The 18,398-nt window shown below is 37.2% G+C and overlaps 1 protein-coding gene and 1 non-coding gene across 2 annotated transcripts; both read left to right on the top strand.

Annotated features, from left to right (window-relative positions):
* Window positions 1-1,120: 1,120 nt before the first annotated feature.
* On the top strand, window positions 1,121-17,783 carry LOC126973535 (uncharacterized). The gene is made up of 8 exons (XM_050820879.1): window positions 1,121-1,388; window positions 2,924-3,083; window positions 6,533-7,914; window positions 10,456-10,574; window positions 13,293-13,423; window positions 13,672-13,770; window positions 16,317-16,425; window positions 17,611-17,783. Exons 1-8 carry the CDS (start codon window positions 1,219-1,221, stop codon window positions 17,781-17,783), a joined length of 2,343 nt encoding a protein of 780 aa, XP_050676836.1. The 5' UTR covers window positions 1,121-1,218.
* On the top strand, window positions 5,706-5,787 carry Trnal-aag (transfer RNA leucine (anticodon AAG)). Its single transcript has one exon. It is a non-coding gene; the product is annotated as a tRNA-Leu (tRNA).
* Window positions 17,784-18,398: the final 615 nt, after the last annotated feature.

The raw sequence follows: 18,398 nt of genomic DNA, 5'->3' as shown, positions 1-18,398 counted from the left end.
CTTATGAGGAAGCTCATGGTCGCTCAGCGGGCAATAGAGAGGGCTATGCTCGGAGTTTCCCTGCGAGATCGAATCAGAAATGAGGAGATCCGTAGGATAACCAAAGTAACCGACATAGTCCAAACGATTACGAAACTGAAGTGGCAGTGGGCAGGTCACATAGTTCGACGGACAGATGGCCGTTGGGGCAGTAAAGTCCTCGAATAGCGACCATGTACCGGAAGACGCAGTGTTGGCAGGCCCCCCCAAGGTGGACCGACGATCTGGTCAAGATCGCTGGAATACGTTGGATGAGGGCAGCGCAGGACCGATCGTCATGGAAATTTTTGGGGGAGGCCTTTGTCTAGCAGTTGACGTTTTCCGGCTGATGATGATGATGGACCAGTGGTTGAATAATGATTGTGATTCCTAAGCTGAAACACCGAGAAATCGAGGGATCGAATCGCAACCGTAAAATATTCTTACAGTTTATTATGGATGTAAGTTGCTTTTTCTAAAAGATAAACTTTTTAATGTTATATAACTGTAATAGTTCTGAAGCGTCAATTTTTTTTGTAATATATCTTGTCATTTTTGGGTACGATAGCGCATTAAATGAATTTTGTATTTAACCACATGAATGTACTTTTATACTGATAAATAAAGCAGTTCGTGCAAAATTATTCTCTAACCATTCCAAAATATTCAAATGTGCACTTCTGCCAGCACTCCCGGAGTGCAACCCGAATATTTTTTTGAAAAAACAGCGTATGTCGGGTTACCTGGTACAAAATATTTTTATAATGGACAAATTACCAATAGAGTAAATTCAATGAAATTTTTGGGCAAAATAATAGTCAAAATTAACTATAACATTTGAAGAATGGATTTAACCTTCATCATATAATATTTTTTATAATGGATAAATTATCTACAGAGTAAACTCGAAGAATTTTTTGGGCAAAGCAATAGACAGAAAACTATTTGAAGAACATTTAAAAGCCATATGCAAAAATGCACTGCGGGGATTATAATAACCTGACTTAAGACCTTCGTTACCGCGTCATAAAATTCCAAAAAAAAAAAGGAATACTGTCAACGTTAACTGATTGCTCTTAGTCAAAGCTAACGGTTTTAGGAGTTTTAAAAATTTGTGATACTGATTTTATTATTTTCAAGTTTCTACTTTGTAATGACATTCATTATTTTAACGTAATTTATTAGTTTTTTGCTTTGACGATGAATGTAACTGATGCGAATGACTTTGTGACTAGACTTAAAGCGCAAGACTGCGAAAGTGATATATACAATCTAGAGAAAGTTTTTGACGAGTTTCAAACATTTTTGAGTATCTTGCCTATCAAAGATAAAAGTTCCTTTTCTTTGAATGTTCTTTGCACATTATGCAGGTATGTAGGTTTTGAAATTGGTTGTTAATTTAATTATTTACTTCTTCGGGAGCCTTACGTTAAATCGCACAAAATACATAAACATTTTACTAAACAAAAAAATTAAAATTTATTTAGATAAACTTTAAAAGGATTACACATTATACATAAGTTGCTTATCTTACTTTAGTTGAGTAAAATACATTTATATTTAATTTTTTGTATAAGTAACTAAAATTTAATATATTTTAAAAATAATGCACATTGTTTACAAGGAAGTATTTATGTTCAAGAACTTTACAGCATTTTTGTATGGTTCAAGCCTTAATTATTATATTATATTAGTTTGCTATAATTTGATTTATAATATGTTTAACTAGTCTAGCTCTTTACTATTACTCTATTCTAAAGGAATCAATTTTGAGAAAATAAATGCCTTTATGCCTTTTAAAAGTATTATATATACGTAGTAAGTAGTATATACGAAAAGTAGACTTTTTCGTTTTACCTGGACACTGGGATCAAAATATGATCAATCAACTTTTATTTTTTAATATAATAATAATATGAATATTTTTATCTTCTTTGTGTCTATTGAATCTTAAGGTGTTTCTATTTAGCCCTCACTGGTTCACCTTGAATTTGAGGAAATAAAATAAAAAATAAAATCCTGATTTTTCTAGAAATAAGAATGAAGTAATTGAATATTGACACTGCTCCATTTTCAAGAAAATAACGAAAAAATTTCTAACCCAAAACAAGAAAATCACATAAATAAACACTACATAAGCGCTGACATGGTGGCAGAGGCTAAAAACTGTCATGAAATGAATTTGGTATCTTCGTAAATTATTTGGACAGGCAAAGGGTTCAAGCCCATACAGCCATAAATTGTATGAAAAACAATGAGATGTAAAAAATAGTCTGTGATACATTAGATGGCTTCATCAATAATTATTTTTAGATAAAAGGAAATCATTTATAAAAGGGTTCATTGTTCATGTTTATCCATCCCCAAAGCTCTATCAACTACAATTCATTAAAAATAGTTGGGTTGGGTTATGTTAGAACAGTTAAAACAACGCACGAGCCGAGCGTAGCGGGCCGCGGCAGCCGCCGGCGAGTGTGAGATATGAATTCTAGGCCCTTCCCTTTATTTCCTCCCCATAAAAATGTCCCAATTCTTAAAAATATCATAATTTGAGGATAGGTAATATAAGTATAATACTTATAATGATTTTCTCTGGAACGGTGCATTACCTTGTAATAAGAGTGGTAGCATTATAAACGTGGACTAAAACTTACAATTTTTTTTACCTTTTAATTCATGCTGCGGGATACTAAGTTTTAACCAAATAAACAGCACAAGAACAAAGAAGACTACTCCAGGATGCTACCCGACTAAGCAGTCACATATATCTTCTCTGGCTAATACATCTTAGCTCTCCTGTTCAGAATAAAGAATTCATAAGATTCTTGACAAATTAAGAAATGAGAGGCAGCTTGCTTCTTGAATTTACTGTTTGATGGTTATATGAGCCTCAATACATTTGCAGGAACTTAGAGAAGGTTCCTACATGGAAGAGCAGGATCAGCAACAAAGATCTGCTGCGGCTCAGTATAGAGTGTGTGAGGCAGATGAGAGGGGCCGACTGTGACAAGCAAGGCAAGGCGCTGGCCTGCATCTATCATGTGCATAAATATATTGTGAAGCAGGTTTGTAGAAATATTCTGTCCTGGATATAGAGCTAATAAAATCGAAAAAGAACAACAGTCAAGGTGCTTAAGTTGTATCGGCTCAGGAATGCAGTAGCATTCATGCTTAGAGCTGTACTCCTATCTTAAAAAGCCAGCAAACCTTGCTTGGCATCTGGTATTGCTGATGTCCCAGAGCGGCTTGATTGTCACTTTCCATCAGATGAACCACTTGCTCGTTTGTCTCCTCCAATATAATAAAAAAATTAGAACCATTGCAATGCACCACCACCAATCCACCTGCAATTTGTAATTGCTGTTCCTATTATTACTGTTAGAAGTGGGGACTAGGCTTTAACTTTGTTATACAAGAATAAATAATAAGAATGCAAAACCAAACTCAAAATACTTAAAATATCCAAATAAACCAACTCATGTAGAAGATGATTGTTATTCTTTCACTGCACCACCAATTCTGAAATATTACACACACTTGGGTAGGCAAGGCCTTAGAGTATATCATATACTCGCCACACAGTGGACGGAGAGACAGTTTAGAGGCGAAACACATGGTGAAGTAGTTTATTGAAACTTAGCATAGTTAACACTTGAGGTAATTATTTAAAGCAATTTAAATAGCAGAATGGATTTCCCCAAAATGATTTTCGAAAGTCAGTACAGAAGTAAATAATGCTAGGAGTATCAAACTGGTTCAATATGAATAATTTAATATTGAATCAAATTAAAACAAAATGGTTGAAATTTATGTTGCCTAATGTAAGGCAAGTACATACAAAAGTAAATATTAATGACACAGAATTGAAAATTAATGATAATGCAGTATTTTTAGGTATAACATTAGATTCCAAACTTCAGTGGGGGCCTGACTTACACAATTTAACTGGTAAATTGAGTTCAGCAGCTTTTGCTGTAAAAAGGATATGGCAACTTACTGACATAGATATAGCAAGAATTGTCTATTTTAGTTATTTTCATAGCTTTATGTTGTATGGAATTATACTATGGGGTAGTGCAGCGGAAGTAAATAATATCTTCATACTTCAAAAAAGAGCTGTATGTGCCGTGCCATATACCAAATGAGCCCATGAGAATCTCTAAGGGAAAAATTCAAAGATATTCATATTATTTTATAGCAATCTCCTGCATGTACATAAACATTATAATTTATACAGTAAAATAAGCGACAAACATAATTTGAACACTAGAAATAACTACAAGCTTATAGTGCCCCCTACTAGGCTCTGTAAAATAAACAATTCTTTTGCATGCAATAGTATTAAATTTTACAATAAATTACCAAAAAGTGTATCTGAATTATCAATAAATAAATTTAAATCTGTAATTAAACACAGACTTATGTCGAAGGCTTATTACAGTATTGAAGATTACATAAACTATATTACAATATGGAATTAAATAGTATTATAGTTGTTTTTTATGGATTATATGGTTCAGCCTTGTTTGCATTTGTGCCTTTCACTGGTTTGCATTGTTTTGAAAATATGTTTAAACTTTTATGTAATTAATATGTATGTATCTGAATTGTATTTTTTGTGATTGACGTTGACGAGCAGTCTTTTGATTTCATGTCAATAAAATATTTTTACTTTGACTTTGAAACCAGAATTGCAACTCTTAAGAATCAAGTGCAAACAACTGATAAATCAAAGTTTCCTTCTAGATTATTTTCTTTTTCAAAAACTTATGTTTACGGATGAACAGGGAGGAAATATTCTGTGTCGGATGGATATAGTGTATACCTACGCAGAATGCGCCGAAATCCCGCCCGCACGGCTAGAGTTAGAGGGGTCTTAAAGGCGTGCTTCATCGAAGAATCGACCCACAGTGAACTCCTACGCAATGATTGTGTTAAACGTCAACGTAAAATTTTGCTTCCATCAATTCGACACGTGTTTCACCCCTACACGAGGCATCCTGGGGTGACATTTACTCGCTGAACTTTATTCATATATGCATTTGTGCTTACAACGCCTGTATCAATATTTTTTTTAATAAAAAAAATTATATTCGAGAACGTTTGTATAGAAAAATTTTACTTTGAAAATGGCAGAATTCCATACAACCCTGGCCCAACCCAGAGGCTAATAGCGTAAACAGCTTAGTCAACCTAAGTAAAGTGGGGGTGAAATTTTCATAAATTCTATATAAATAAGTAGGTACTCATTTACGTTCAAAGTTCCAAGTTTATGGCACCAGGGGGGGGATTCTTTGTGCAGAATGATAGTAGGTGGTTGTCACAGCAACGCCTTTTGTGCCGCCAAGCAGTTGTGTGCAAGAATTATTGTGATTTGATTTGAAAACGCCGTAGCTAGTGACAGTACTGCGCTGTAATATATTGTCTCATAGTGACGAATGCAATTGCGATGCCGCTTACAAATATAGTTTCAATAAACACCGACACTGTATTATTATTAGTCAGGACGTATTACTCTACCAGGTGAACGTTTTGCTCGTGTCGTTACTTTTTGTCTCATAAAATGACGTAACGATGAATCAGTCAATAAGGCGACTACTTAGATGACAGATTCTCCGGAATGTAACTAGTGGCTCGTGTCCAACTGGTCGCAGCACCCGGACGACATATTGGTCGTCTCCCGCAGCGGTAGCGTGGCCGAGCGGTCTAAGGCGCTGGTTTAAGGCACCAGTCTCCTCGGAGGCGTGGGTTCGAATCCCACCGCTGCCAGATTTTTATTTGTACATTTTATTTTGTACAAATATATCATTTTAACTTTATAACTATTTTATTGAACTTCTCCAATTATAATACGCAAGTCTCATTTGTCCAGTAATTTCACTACCTACGGCGCCCTACAGACTGAAACACAGTAATATTTCCACATTACTGCTTCACGGCAGAAATAGGCGCCGTTGTGGAACCCATAATCTAGCCGGCATTCAGAGCAAAGGAGCCTCCCACTGGTAAATGCCGAAATTTTTCAAATAGGATTTCGTTCACAGTTTTTTTTTAATTACTCCGTGTAATCCAAATTTATATTCCTCAAAAATTTCTTTAATAATTTTATAGGTTACGGATTACATCGCATTATGCAGTCTTTTCACAAAAAATCTCATTTCCACAGTTCCTTCTGCCTCCACAGGGGCTTCACAGCTCCTCAGGTCCGGTACAGTGGCTGTCGGCGACACTTAATTTAACAAATGTTTTACTAAACGGAAGACAGTACTGTGATCCATGATCACACCTATGAATTTTAAAATTTATGCTGAGTACTCTGTGGGAGTGATGAGGCAACCGCCCATGGACATCCGCAACAAAAGGTGTCACGAGATGCGTTGCCGGCCTTTAAGGTGAAGTATGCTCTTTTCTTGAGTTCCTAAGTCGTATTGGTTCGGGGAACAGCAGCCGGTAATTGACTTTGTGCAACCACAGAATTAATAAGTGATTGCATAAATTTGTTTCCTGTTTTCAGAGCTCCGTGCAACCAGAGTTGATCCTTAAATTGTCTTTTATGCCATTCGAGTGTCAAGAACTCCTGCGCCAGTACAACTCCACGTACTGGAGTATCCTGGCCGATAGGATCGCTTACATAGAGGTACTGAAAACCCTAAAGATGTCCATAGGGAAACTGTTGCCGAGGGTCAACGAACACATAATAAAACTCATCACAATCTACGAACCAGTCCAGTTCTGCACAAGTTTACTGCCATTTTTAGTGAAGAAACTATTTTATATATACAGTGATGTGGCATATGTAGAATTAAATAACACATATAGAGATATATTTAACCAAATTTCCATTTATTCTACTAAAATTAAGATTTTAAGTGAAAAGGACACTAAAGCACTCTATGTTAAACTGAGTGATTGCTTACATATCATCACCGATAATTTGTCAAAGAATAATTTTAAGGATTTTAACGTATTGGAGGATGCTGTGCAAGTATGTATGTCTTTGCTGGGACACCTACCAGACATCCATCATTGTTTATTAACATTTTATCTTAACTCATTCTGTTATATATTCAAAAATTATAAAGATGAGAACTGTTTGGAAAATGTCCTCAATAATATGGAGGTGTCGTGTGAAACTACAAAGAAGATGGGCTATGTGACAATAATGAACACTACATACCCTTTTATAAGCCAGATGCTCCGCATTTGTATTGAAAATAAACGAGTAAACGTCACAGAGAGTCTTCAAAGCGTTTATCTGGATCTTATATCTTATTTAATGAATAAACTGGAGACAAGTAACCAGTTGCTCAAATGTGACGGATGCTCAGTCAAATCTGGCCTTCATGACTCTATTAGGCTTAGCTTCTTATCCAAAACAGTCATTGAAGCAAACCCTAATACAACAAATTTACCAAAATTCTATAAGACAGTTGAAACACAGTATCAGATATTGGCCCAGTTAAAATCGCTGGGTTGTGTGAACTATGACAAATACTGTCAGAAGATACAGTCTGCCACTCACAATACAGCGGTGAGCTTCAACAAGCTGCAAAAGCACGAGTACTCTATCAGGCTTTTCAATGTTTACTTGAAGCTCGAATTTAAAGGAACCGATTACAAGAACATCAGTCGTGCTTTGTACAACAAGAGTATTTGTGAGGCTGACAACAAGATGTATAAGGAGGCATTGTTTGATGCCTTTCTAAGTTTAGTGTACTCTCGGGACCATCTCGCTGACAAATATATGACCCTGGTGCTAGATATTAAAGCTAAGGCGCTCAAAATTGAGGATATTAAGGAGCTGCAGCCAGTCAGTGTATTGGACGCCTGTGAAGCTATGCTGCAGGATGACCGCTATGGTGACTTAAAACCTTACCTGACACGTGTGCAATTCTGGTGAGTTCTTATAAAATACCTTAATATAAATTAAAAATTTCTATGTACATGCCATCTCAATTCAAATGTTGTTGTCTTGAATGGGGCAAGTTTGTTTTAATTGTTAACTTCATTATAAATATTGCATGCTCTAATAAGAAAGCTGCTCTACGCAGCTTATTAAGTCTTGGCCTGCTGAACAAATATTTGATCATACTCGACATTCATCACTTCCTGAGTGTTGGAGGTGCTGCTCAACGCCGTCTAGCCAACGAGCTATGGGCCTGCGGAAGTTTAATTTGGGTTTTGCCACTGTCTGTGAAGCCTTACTGGCCTTTGAGCGGGACCTTTTCTACTCGTTCGTTCTACTCGGAAAGTGGATCATCACGATCCACTTTCCATCACAAGCTATCAATCTCTTCAAATACGGTTCGTTGTTATAATGTCTCAATAAATAATCTCAAATGAGAGATTGGTCTATATGTTACCAGTTCATTATTTCTGAGTCCATTTAAGACACGAGACACTCTTGTAGGTCATCTGAATCAGTAGAACCAGCAGTTATTTCGTTACGCTTCTATCTTACATAAGTTAATATTTTGTGGCTATATACTGGAAAATGGAAAAAAAAATGGAATTCACTTATATGCAATAAATGTAGCTACAAATCTATAATCCCATTATGTGACGATGTACAAAAAGTTTATGTAATCGGTGCATTAATAGTGTCAAAAAGGAGACTTAATTTTGAGAAAATTTGAACACTGTACACGGTATTCAATCGCGAGGTCAATGATTCAATAAACTTGAATCCTTGAGCATTTAGAAAAAAAAATTTAAGCCAAATACTTACTTTAACTCTCATAAGTTCCTTTATATGAAACAATTTGGGTTTACTAGGGGATGTTCAACAACGGATGCAGGTGTTGAACTGATCAAGAATATCAAGTATCTTATGTGATTTGAATGGCAGAAGGTTGATCTCCTGGGACTCCTCTCAGTATGGGGGTACCACAAAGGTCTATTCTTGGACCGTTCCTCTTCCTTATCTACATAAAGAATCTTCCTAACCTTATAGAAAGAAACATAAAGTAGTATTGTTTGCGGATGACACTTCACTAATAATTAAAGTGAAAAGAAACCAGGCATATTCTTTCTGACATCGTTTATCGGCTTAGCGCTAATAACGTAATGTTAAATAGCAACAAAACGAAATATAAAAAATTTACCGTACCAAATGTCATAAATGTGAATGCGAGTGTTTTGTTAAACGAAGAGGCAATAAAACCGGTGGAATCTGCTATATTTCTTGGCATTACTTTGGATTCCAAAAAACAATGTTGAAAGATTGGCGAACAGACTTAGTAATGCAGCATACGCGGTTAAAAAGATTAGACAATTAACTGACATAGATACGGCACGAGTAGTTTGCTTTAGTTATTTCCATAGTATTATGTCTTATGGTATATTGCTATGGGGCAACGCTGCCGATATTAATACAATATTTGTGCTGCAGAAGAGGGCTATTCGCGCTATTAATAACCTAGGTCCTAAAGAATCATTTGGGGCAAAATTTAAACAAATTAACATCTCGACTGTTGCTTCTCAATATATTCTTGATAATGTTATGTATGTTCATAGGCACATAAGTGAATTTGCTAGAAACAGTCATAACCATAATGTTAACACCAGGAACAGACATAAGCTTATAATACCTACTACTCTACTATGTATATGCTTTTACAACAAGATCCCAGAAAATGTTCAAAACAAAAGTATTACGTTATTCAAAAGAATTGTTAAAAAACGTTGGTGTGGTAAAGGTTAATATAACATAAATGACTTTCTTAATGATACCACAGATTGTGAATAGAGCGACCGCCCTCAGGCTATTAAATAATAAGTTTAATTGTACAATATTACTTTGTAAACATATTTTTTGATGAAAAAAAAAAGCCCGCTGAGTTTGTTGCGCCCATTATTCTCAGGTCTGAGGCATACCTTTTGGAATGGGTGGTAGTTTTTGATTTTCAATAAGTGATTTTATATCCTATTTTGTATAAAAATATTTGAATTTGAAAAAATAATAATTGAAAGGCGACGTTGCCATTGAACTATCACGACGCTCATACGAACTCTATTTACTTTTTCTTAATTTATTTTGATAACTAAATAATACACAAATAAAATTTGAAAAACAAAATTTTATGAACTATGCGGGACTCGAACCCACGACCTCCGTTCCCTGCCGGTGCTCCAACCGACTGAGCCAACCGTTCGAGTAATCGTATCGTTACAAATTCTTGTTTTGGTTTGTTCAACTCTCAGGTTGTGGCTTCATCTACAGGATCTACTTTACAGTTGATAACCTGCTAAACCCCAATATTTGCATATTAGGAAACTGACTTGAGATGTCGCTCTTGTAAATCTAAACAATATGTTATGTTTTCAAAGTGATAACTGTCACTTCTAGGATTAATACACAAATAAAATTTGGAAAACAAAATTTCATGACCGAACTACATAATAATATTTGTTTAAATGTTCTCAATGTTACGACAGCGGTCTGCTGCAGCACGAGTACGACATGTATGCTAAACACTGGCCGTCCCTGTCTCCTGTGTGCGGCGTGATCAACTCCCTCGCCAACATCCTCGACGGGAAGCACCCTTGGATCAGAGGTAACTTTATTAAGTTACATAATTGTGGCCCAAAATAGGGAAAATTGTTATTTTTAATAACAAATTTATGATAGAATCTTTTTAAAAGTACTTACTCTTTGCGACTGAAAAAAAACCTGGAAAATTCATGTATCCTACACTACACTTTACTTTATGTGCCCGACTCGCTGGAGACCAGACACAACTAATGACAGATGACGGAAGGGAGAGTTGTGGAATTTATTTTATTATTAATTAAGATATTATTATTCATTATTTTGAAGTGTAAGATTCTTAGATGTTGTTTAACTTTACTTTTTAACCGATTTCAAAATGGAGAAGGTTCTCAATTCGAATGGAATTTTTTTATGTATGTAAACCGATTACGCTGTGATTTGTGAACCGATTTACGTGATTCTTTTTTAGTTTAATGCGGAATAGTTGCTATTTGGTCCCATAATTTCACATAGTTTGGCTCACTAGTTTTCATTTTATAAATAAACATATTTTATGAAGATTCATGTTTACGTGGATGATGTAATTTTATTTTGTGTACAGATTTTTTAGGAGGATTCATTTAGGTTGATTATATATTATTATGAGCCTGTGTCCCGATAAGTGGGTCTTAGTCTTCCTATCATTCATAGCTAACAAACGTTCTTCACGATATTTTATTATCTTACAAGAGCGTGAAATAAGAGTTTCGAATAGAATTTTTTCGCATTCAATCCATATTTTCATTTCCGTTTATTGGAACCTATATTGTATAAGGCGCGTGGCACATTTCGTACGCCTACCCATAGTTACTTAAAAAATAATGTTATGTTAGTACAATTAATATATGACATTAAAAGACTGACCGAAAAACTAAAAAGTATTAAATAACTTATTACACCTCTTATGCAAACCTAATATTAATAAAATACCATTATTTGTGTGCTACTCATTGATAGGTTTGAAGTCGGTGCCAACCTAAATGTAATAGATGTACTACGCGTAACATTGAGATAATAACCGAAACGGGGAGACGTCGTCGATTATTACTGGTACTAATTTTTAGTTTTTGAAGTAGTTATTTTCATTACTTCTTTAATTTTTTGTATTTTGCGCAATTGCTAAACCTCCACGTCGTAGACGCATATAGTGTCTGTAATAGGCTCCCACCGTGCACTATGGTGATTGCAAATTGATACGTTTGTTTTTATTATAGCTTAGATAGTATTAGTTCTATTTTTCAGAAGTATTAAGGGAGTATTTTTTGTAATTTTTATGTTCACCATAATTGTCGTATACTTTAGGACTACTAATTGTAACATTAGATTAAGAAAATTGTATTGTATATGATGTGGTGTGCTTTAATAAATAAATAAATAAATAGATACACAAAATGATGTAGAAGAAACGGGGTTTGAAACATGTGCGACTAACTATACAATCAAATATGACCCAGCGAAGCCGGTATTAACAGCTAGTAAATACATATAAGATAATTCTCCGTAGTTATATCTATTGGTATCAATGTCATATGCACATGAATTTTGGAACACTCACACTATAAACGTCATCAGTATGTAAAGGAGCTTTAACATGGGGAGAAGAAGTGATAAGTTTTTTTTTTCTTTCAAGTATCATGACTCATATTTGTTAGTAATACAGCAAACTTATTTTCTATGTTAGTACTTATCCTAAAACTATTACTAATTAAGTTACAGACGCGTGTCATTGCTGCGCCATTCCGTTAGAAATACTGCAGCAATGAGCCACATATCTGCAATCCAACCTGCTCGCAATCATCTTCAGAATGCTGTTGGTACTGCCCCGCACTCTGCTTACCAGGGATCCACATCTGTTGCGTATAGTCACATAAAAACAGTCGACCCGTGCTTCCGCGAACATCCCTGATGCGCTACAAAATCGGGGCAGCCCCATCAGCACCCTGAAAGCATTGTTATATTGAACACGAAGAGCAGTGTAGGATTTTTGAGTGTACATGGCCCACAGGTTGCACGTGTAGAAGGTTGTACAAAAGGCTTTAAAACAGCGTAATCTCATATATTTCCTTAGCCTACTTGAATTAGAACCGTGTATAATTATTCCCTACGTCATAATCTACTATAAGTAATCCTTCTGAGTCAAAGATTCTTTAATATATTTCTTGAATTAGTGCCCAGTGAGCCCTAGAATACAGTCTGGTATTTTATTGTACAATTTAATACCATGCGCTTCTGCTGTCATCGACACGACGATAAAACGTATTCGTTAATAATAGATCTAGATTTAGTCTAAAGGCTATTCAAGGTAGTCACTTTAGTGTCGTCATCATAAAGATGACCCGTTTTATTGAAACAGTTGTGTATGAAATTTATATAAAAAGTAACTAAAAAGGACCGAGTTGTGACCCTTGAGGAGTGCCGGAAGACACTTTAAGAAAATTGGAGGTGTAACCTTTTAGAGCCACGGTTTGACTTTGGTTGGCTATGGTTCACGTAAGAAATCAACCATCGATGTAGATCGCCGTGTATACCGAATTCTAGTAGCGTGTTAATAAGCGTCTCATGGCTTATTTTATCAAATGCTTTTGATAGTTATACACAGCGTCATCAGTAGAATAATTACTAATTAATTATAATTAGTGACAGTGTTCTGGAAAAAGGAAAACCAACCGCCTAACAGTGTGCAGAGCTCTCCAGTACATGTGTGTCAGGATACAGTTAGCCTTGAGATGTGGTAATGTTTCAGCGGAGAGCAGGGACAGCGTCAAGGCCGCGCTGTACCGCAGCGTGGTGGCGGTGGGCGGCGTGGTGCGCAGCCTGCACAGCGACCCCGACCTGGCGCGCCTCGTGCGTCGCGTGCGGCCTGCCGCGACCGGGGTGAGTGTGTACTCGCACGATCACTTGATAAGACATGATGTCAACCAAATTCTCACTTCCAGCGCTTTGGAAACAAAAAGCGCTCTGAGAAAGAAGACACTGTTCCAGTTTTATGAATCACGTAGGGAATCAGGAATCACAAGAGAGTTGCCGACCTGAAGCGTCCAATAATAATGTCATAAATTATGACTCGTAATATCGTATCTTCCAAGCTCTTCCTACAGTTTGTTTCATGCACGTGTCGCCAGGAGGGGCCGGTGGTCCAGGCGGCGCTGCTCCTGCTGCACAGCGAGCTGGAGCTCCACGCGGCGGCCGAGCAGTTCTGTTGGAAGCCCAGCACCCAGACAGTGAGTGTTCTCACATATTACATACTTTATTTCATTTTATATAAAAGGCCTGTCAACTAATCTAAAACTGTATGACCTGTAACTATTACGGATACGAGGGCGGCACTGAAAACTTCGGGAATCAAGGAAGTGACCCAACATTACTATTTAAAAATGTATTTATTGCTTTTCGAAGTATTCTCCGCGAAATTTGACACATTTTTCCATTCGATGGAACCAATCATTGGAGCAACCATTCCATTCGGAAGTTGGGGTCTCCAAAATGGCCGTTTTGTAGGCCATCAGGTCCACAGCTTCTTCAGGTGATGAAAATCTCTGACCTCGCAATTTATTCTTTATTTTAGGGAAAGTATAGAAATCATTAGGGCTTAGGTCGGGGCTGTACGGCGAATGGTCTAATATTTCTATGTTTTCTTGCCGCTTTTTGCTCTTCACAGAGCAAATCGGGAAAACAACTTTTTTACACCTAATTGTTCATGCAAGATTATTTGTATTTGACTCATGCCAATGTCTAAAGTTGCCTGAATTTCGCGGTATGTCACATGTCGATCTTCCTCAATCAGCTTACGCACAGCATCAACGTTTTCTTTGGCGACTGCAGTTTTTGGACGACCTTGACGGGGATCAACACTGAGCTTGACACGTCCACGTTGAAATTCAGCACACCAGCGATAAATTGTGGTTTTGGATGAGGCTTCATCACCAAATGCAGAAATCATCCGGACGACACACTGTTTTTGTGTTAAACCACATCGAAAGTCATAATAAATCATCTTTTTTGGGCTCTTTTTAATGAAATATATACTGTACTTTTATTATTATTTTATGGTTATTTTATGCTATTGCTATAAAATAACCATAATCTAGTTTCAGCCTGTCGGCTCACTTAGATATTCAGCTGTGGAGGAGTAGGATTTACGACAGTGCCATTTTTTAATAAAACTTTTACTTTCTGAACAGTGGCTGGGACTTTATTATAAAAATGCTCCAAATAAAGGAAAAATCGGATTGCGACCACCTACAAGACGACATCTCAAAACTTATAGACTGGAGCAGGGAGAACAAATTGGACTTCTATCCTGCTAAGTGTTGTGTCTTAAGTTTTACCCGAGCCAGTAAACCTATATTGTAAAACTACAAGATAGGCACGGATACAGTGCAGCGCGTGAAGCAGATACAGGATCTGGGTGTCTTGTTTACATCGGACTTGATGTTTAGAGAGCATATTCTTAAAACCTGCAAAATGGCCTATAGGAATTTAGGGTTTGTTTTGAGACACTCTAAAGAGTTCACTAATATTACAACCGTCAAGGTACTTTTTAATGCACTAGTAAGGAGTCGTTTGGAGTACAACTCGGCGATATGGGCCCCTTATGAGGATAAGTACAGGTTGATGTTAGAGCGTGGCCAAAACAAATGGGCTGGGTATGGTAGGATATACCGAGTTGAGCGTCCGTAGGGATTTTTTTCTAGCAGCGTATGTTGTGAAGTTGTTGCGCGGGAAGGAGCACAATCCGGGAGTTCTGTACTGCTTGAGTCTCCGTGTGCCGGACCGGTACGTGTGGAGGCGCCTCCATCCCCACTACTATCCATTCCGATGGCGAGAACAAATGTTTTGGCAAAGTCGCCTTTAACTAGAGCCCTTCGCCATATAAATGAACTCCACAACAAAGTGGACATTTTTAGGTGTACGTGGAGTGAACTCGCAAGGGTATTGTTATATGTAGTATGTTATGATAAATAGGTGTATGTTCAAGTTTTTTGTATTTTCTGGTGTGATGTATTTTTGCTAATGTAATGTTTGGTTTGCTATTGTATGAATAGTTTTAGATTGATTTGTTTGTTCTTTGTATAAATGTTATTCTTGTGTTTGTAACTGTCGCATTAGTAATGATAGTTGCTGTGTGTGGTAAATAAATAAATAAAAGTTTTTAAAAGTTTAAAGCTTTTATGTATCTTATGAAGATTACTATAATTAGTTAAAAGCAATCCCTTATTTATAGTTTTATAATAATGAAAATCACAATGTTGAGCAGGTGTTGAGCAGGCGATCCCATGTGAAGTATGAGTCCTGTAGGGGAAGCCGCTACTGAAGAGTTAAAGTTAATTAATGAGTTATTAAATAAGTCTGAGGACGGCCGACAGAAGTGATAACTTAAACTAATATAAGTTGAACTATTTAATATGGAAATTGTTTAACTTGAGAAAAGCTTAGGTTATTACTTTAATTCGATGTATATTAATATGATAATGTAAGGAAAGTTTTTTCATAAATAAGAATATTTAATGATTATAAAATATATTTAATTCTAAGTTACAATTCTTGAATATGTACATTTGAATTTTGTGTATGTTCATTATAAGTATCATTATTTATCCTATAAATGTGATAATTGGTTCGAGTGAGAGAGGAGGAGTGTATGAGAGAAAGGGAAGCAACACAGACTGGTGCGTTACGTTCCGAAGCGGTTTACCCTCCCACAAGAAGTTATCTCATCAAAAAAAAAGTAAATAATTGTTTCTGCAAAGTATGGACGGTTCCCCAGCTGGAGCAGGAAGAGCCGGTGGTGCAACGGAGCGTGTTGCAGGAGTACGAGGTGGTGGGGGACGCGCTGCGAGCCGTGCGGCTGTTGGCCGCCAGCACACACCTGCTGCGTGAGTACCGCGCCCGGCTGCTGCACAGATCAACAACCATTTGTTTTGTTTAAAGTGATATCGCTCATTCGTGGAATTTATTATACAAATTAATTTATACGACAACCGATAAAAATAGGCCAGGAATATTAGTTTAATGTGCGTGACAAGCTACGTCTTACACTCGCGATTTATACGACACTTTGTGTTAGTGTGCCTGAATTGCTCAAAATAGAGGTTAGTACTAAACTAAATTTTTACACGTTTTCACAGCTGGTATAGTCTATCTAGACAAATAGAATAATAACGCTCAGAACGATAGTTTCATTCATACTTCCTGTCAATATAGAAGTAACATTATAATTAATGTGTGCGTGAGCGTCACGTACTTACATTTGCCAACACGCACACAGACGACCAAATAATATTGCAAGTGAATAGATATTTCCCTAAATTAGTAAATTGTGACAAATAGTAGATTATATGTAATAAAGAAAGGAGAAACAAAATATAAATTAAGAGTTTAATAAAAAATCACGTATTTGAAGTTCAAGTTGTTTTTTGAAACTGGATGAAACGCAAAAGGGAGACCATAGAGGCGCCGTTCCCAGCTATATCCGAGGTTATCTAGGGTGCAGTGAACGAATTTGGGATAATTTTTGAAATCCAAGATGGGCGCCGTGCAAAATAATGACTTCAACAGTATGGATATCGTATCCGAGGTTCTCGTGGGTGCAGAGAGCGAATTTGGGATCATTTTTGAAATCCAAGATGGCCGCCGTGCAAAATTATGATTCCATATATGAAAGAGCTTCAATTCGCTTAGGCCCAAGTTCTAAGCGTTATTATTATAAGTCGAGACGTATAAATGATCTAAGCCTGTATGTACGTTTATTCAACATTTTATAAGTTCGTCAACGTATTTGTAATTCCTCCGGTGTTACAAGAGAGTATGAGTCGCGATGATCACATAACATCAGATTACCTGTTTGTATGCTCGTTTACATAAAACAAACACAACATGGCGCGTAACCAAAAAACGTGACGATTTACTATAAAATTTCTCTTATACGTCGGATAAAGAAGTTTCATTTAAAAAAAGCACTTGATTCAGTTTATCACATAAATACAACACAAAAATATGACAACTATATGTGGTGTGTGGTGGGTAATAGTATGTTATAAGCGCCGTGTGTGTGTGTGCAGGTGGGTCTGGGGCGGCGGGCGAGCTGCTGCGGCTGGCGGAGGTGAGCGTGCTGCAGCTGGAGCAGCTGGGGCTGCTGGCGCCCGCGCTGCAGCTGGCGACCTGCTGCCTCACGCTGGCCGACCTGGCCGCGGACAGGTGGCGCTCAACACATTGGAATTATATTGATGTTTGAAATAACACGTAGAATACATTATATCATACACTTACAATTATTTATGTATAACGTTAGCTGAATGTACCCTTCACGAGACTCACAATTTATAATAGGCATCAGGAAGCAATGTTTGTAATAATTATAATTAATAAATGAAATGAAAAAACCTGTACGAGCAAACTCGTACAAATCAATAGTTAAAGTTTTATGCTGACGTCGACGCTTAATATATTTCAAATATTCACTAGTTGCAATACAGCACTCCGCGCTATCTATCGCACAGTGATTCGCCACGTATCAATCGAGCAATATTTCAAACTCATTATCAATCATAGTACATATTTTATTATTCATTATCATACAAACCTGACATGTTTATGGTCCTTCGAGTCGGAGCTATAGCCGAGGCTGCAGTAGTGATCAGTTCCGTGTGCGGCGCAGGTGCGGCCTGCTGCGGGCGGCGGGCGCCGTGCTGCGCCACGCGGCCGCGCCCCGCCCCGCGCTACACGCCCTGGCGCGCTCCGCCGCCCGCGTCGCGCACCTCGCGCTGCGGGAGGGGGGCGCGGGGGAGGACGCGCTCGACTTCATGGCGCAGCTGGCGGTGAGTGGCTCTAGCTGATATAACAATCTATA

Source organism: Leptidea sinapis, chromosome 29 (assembly GCF_905404315.1).
Source record: "Leptidea sinapis chromosome 29, ilLepSina1.1, whole genome shotgun sequence".
In the NCBI taxonomy this organism is placed as follows: Eukaryota; Metazoa; Arthropoda; class Insecta; order Lepidoptera; family Pieridae; genus Leptidea; species Leptidea sinapis.
Note: the sequence above shows the minus strand (reverse complement) of the source record. Positions and strands in the feature narration are given on the sequence as shown.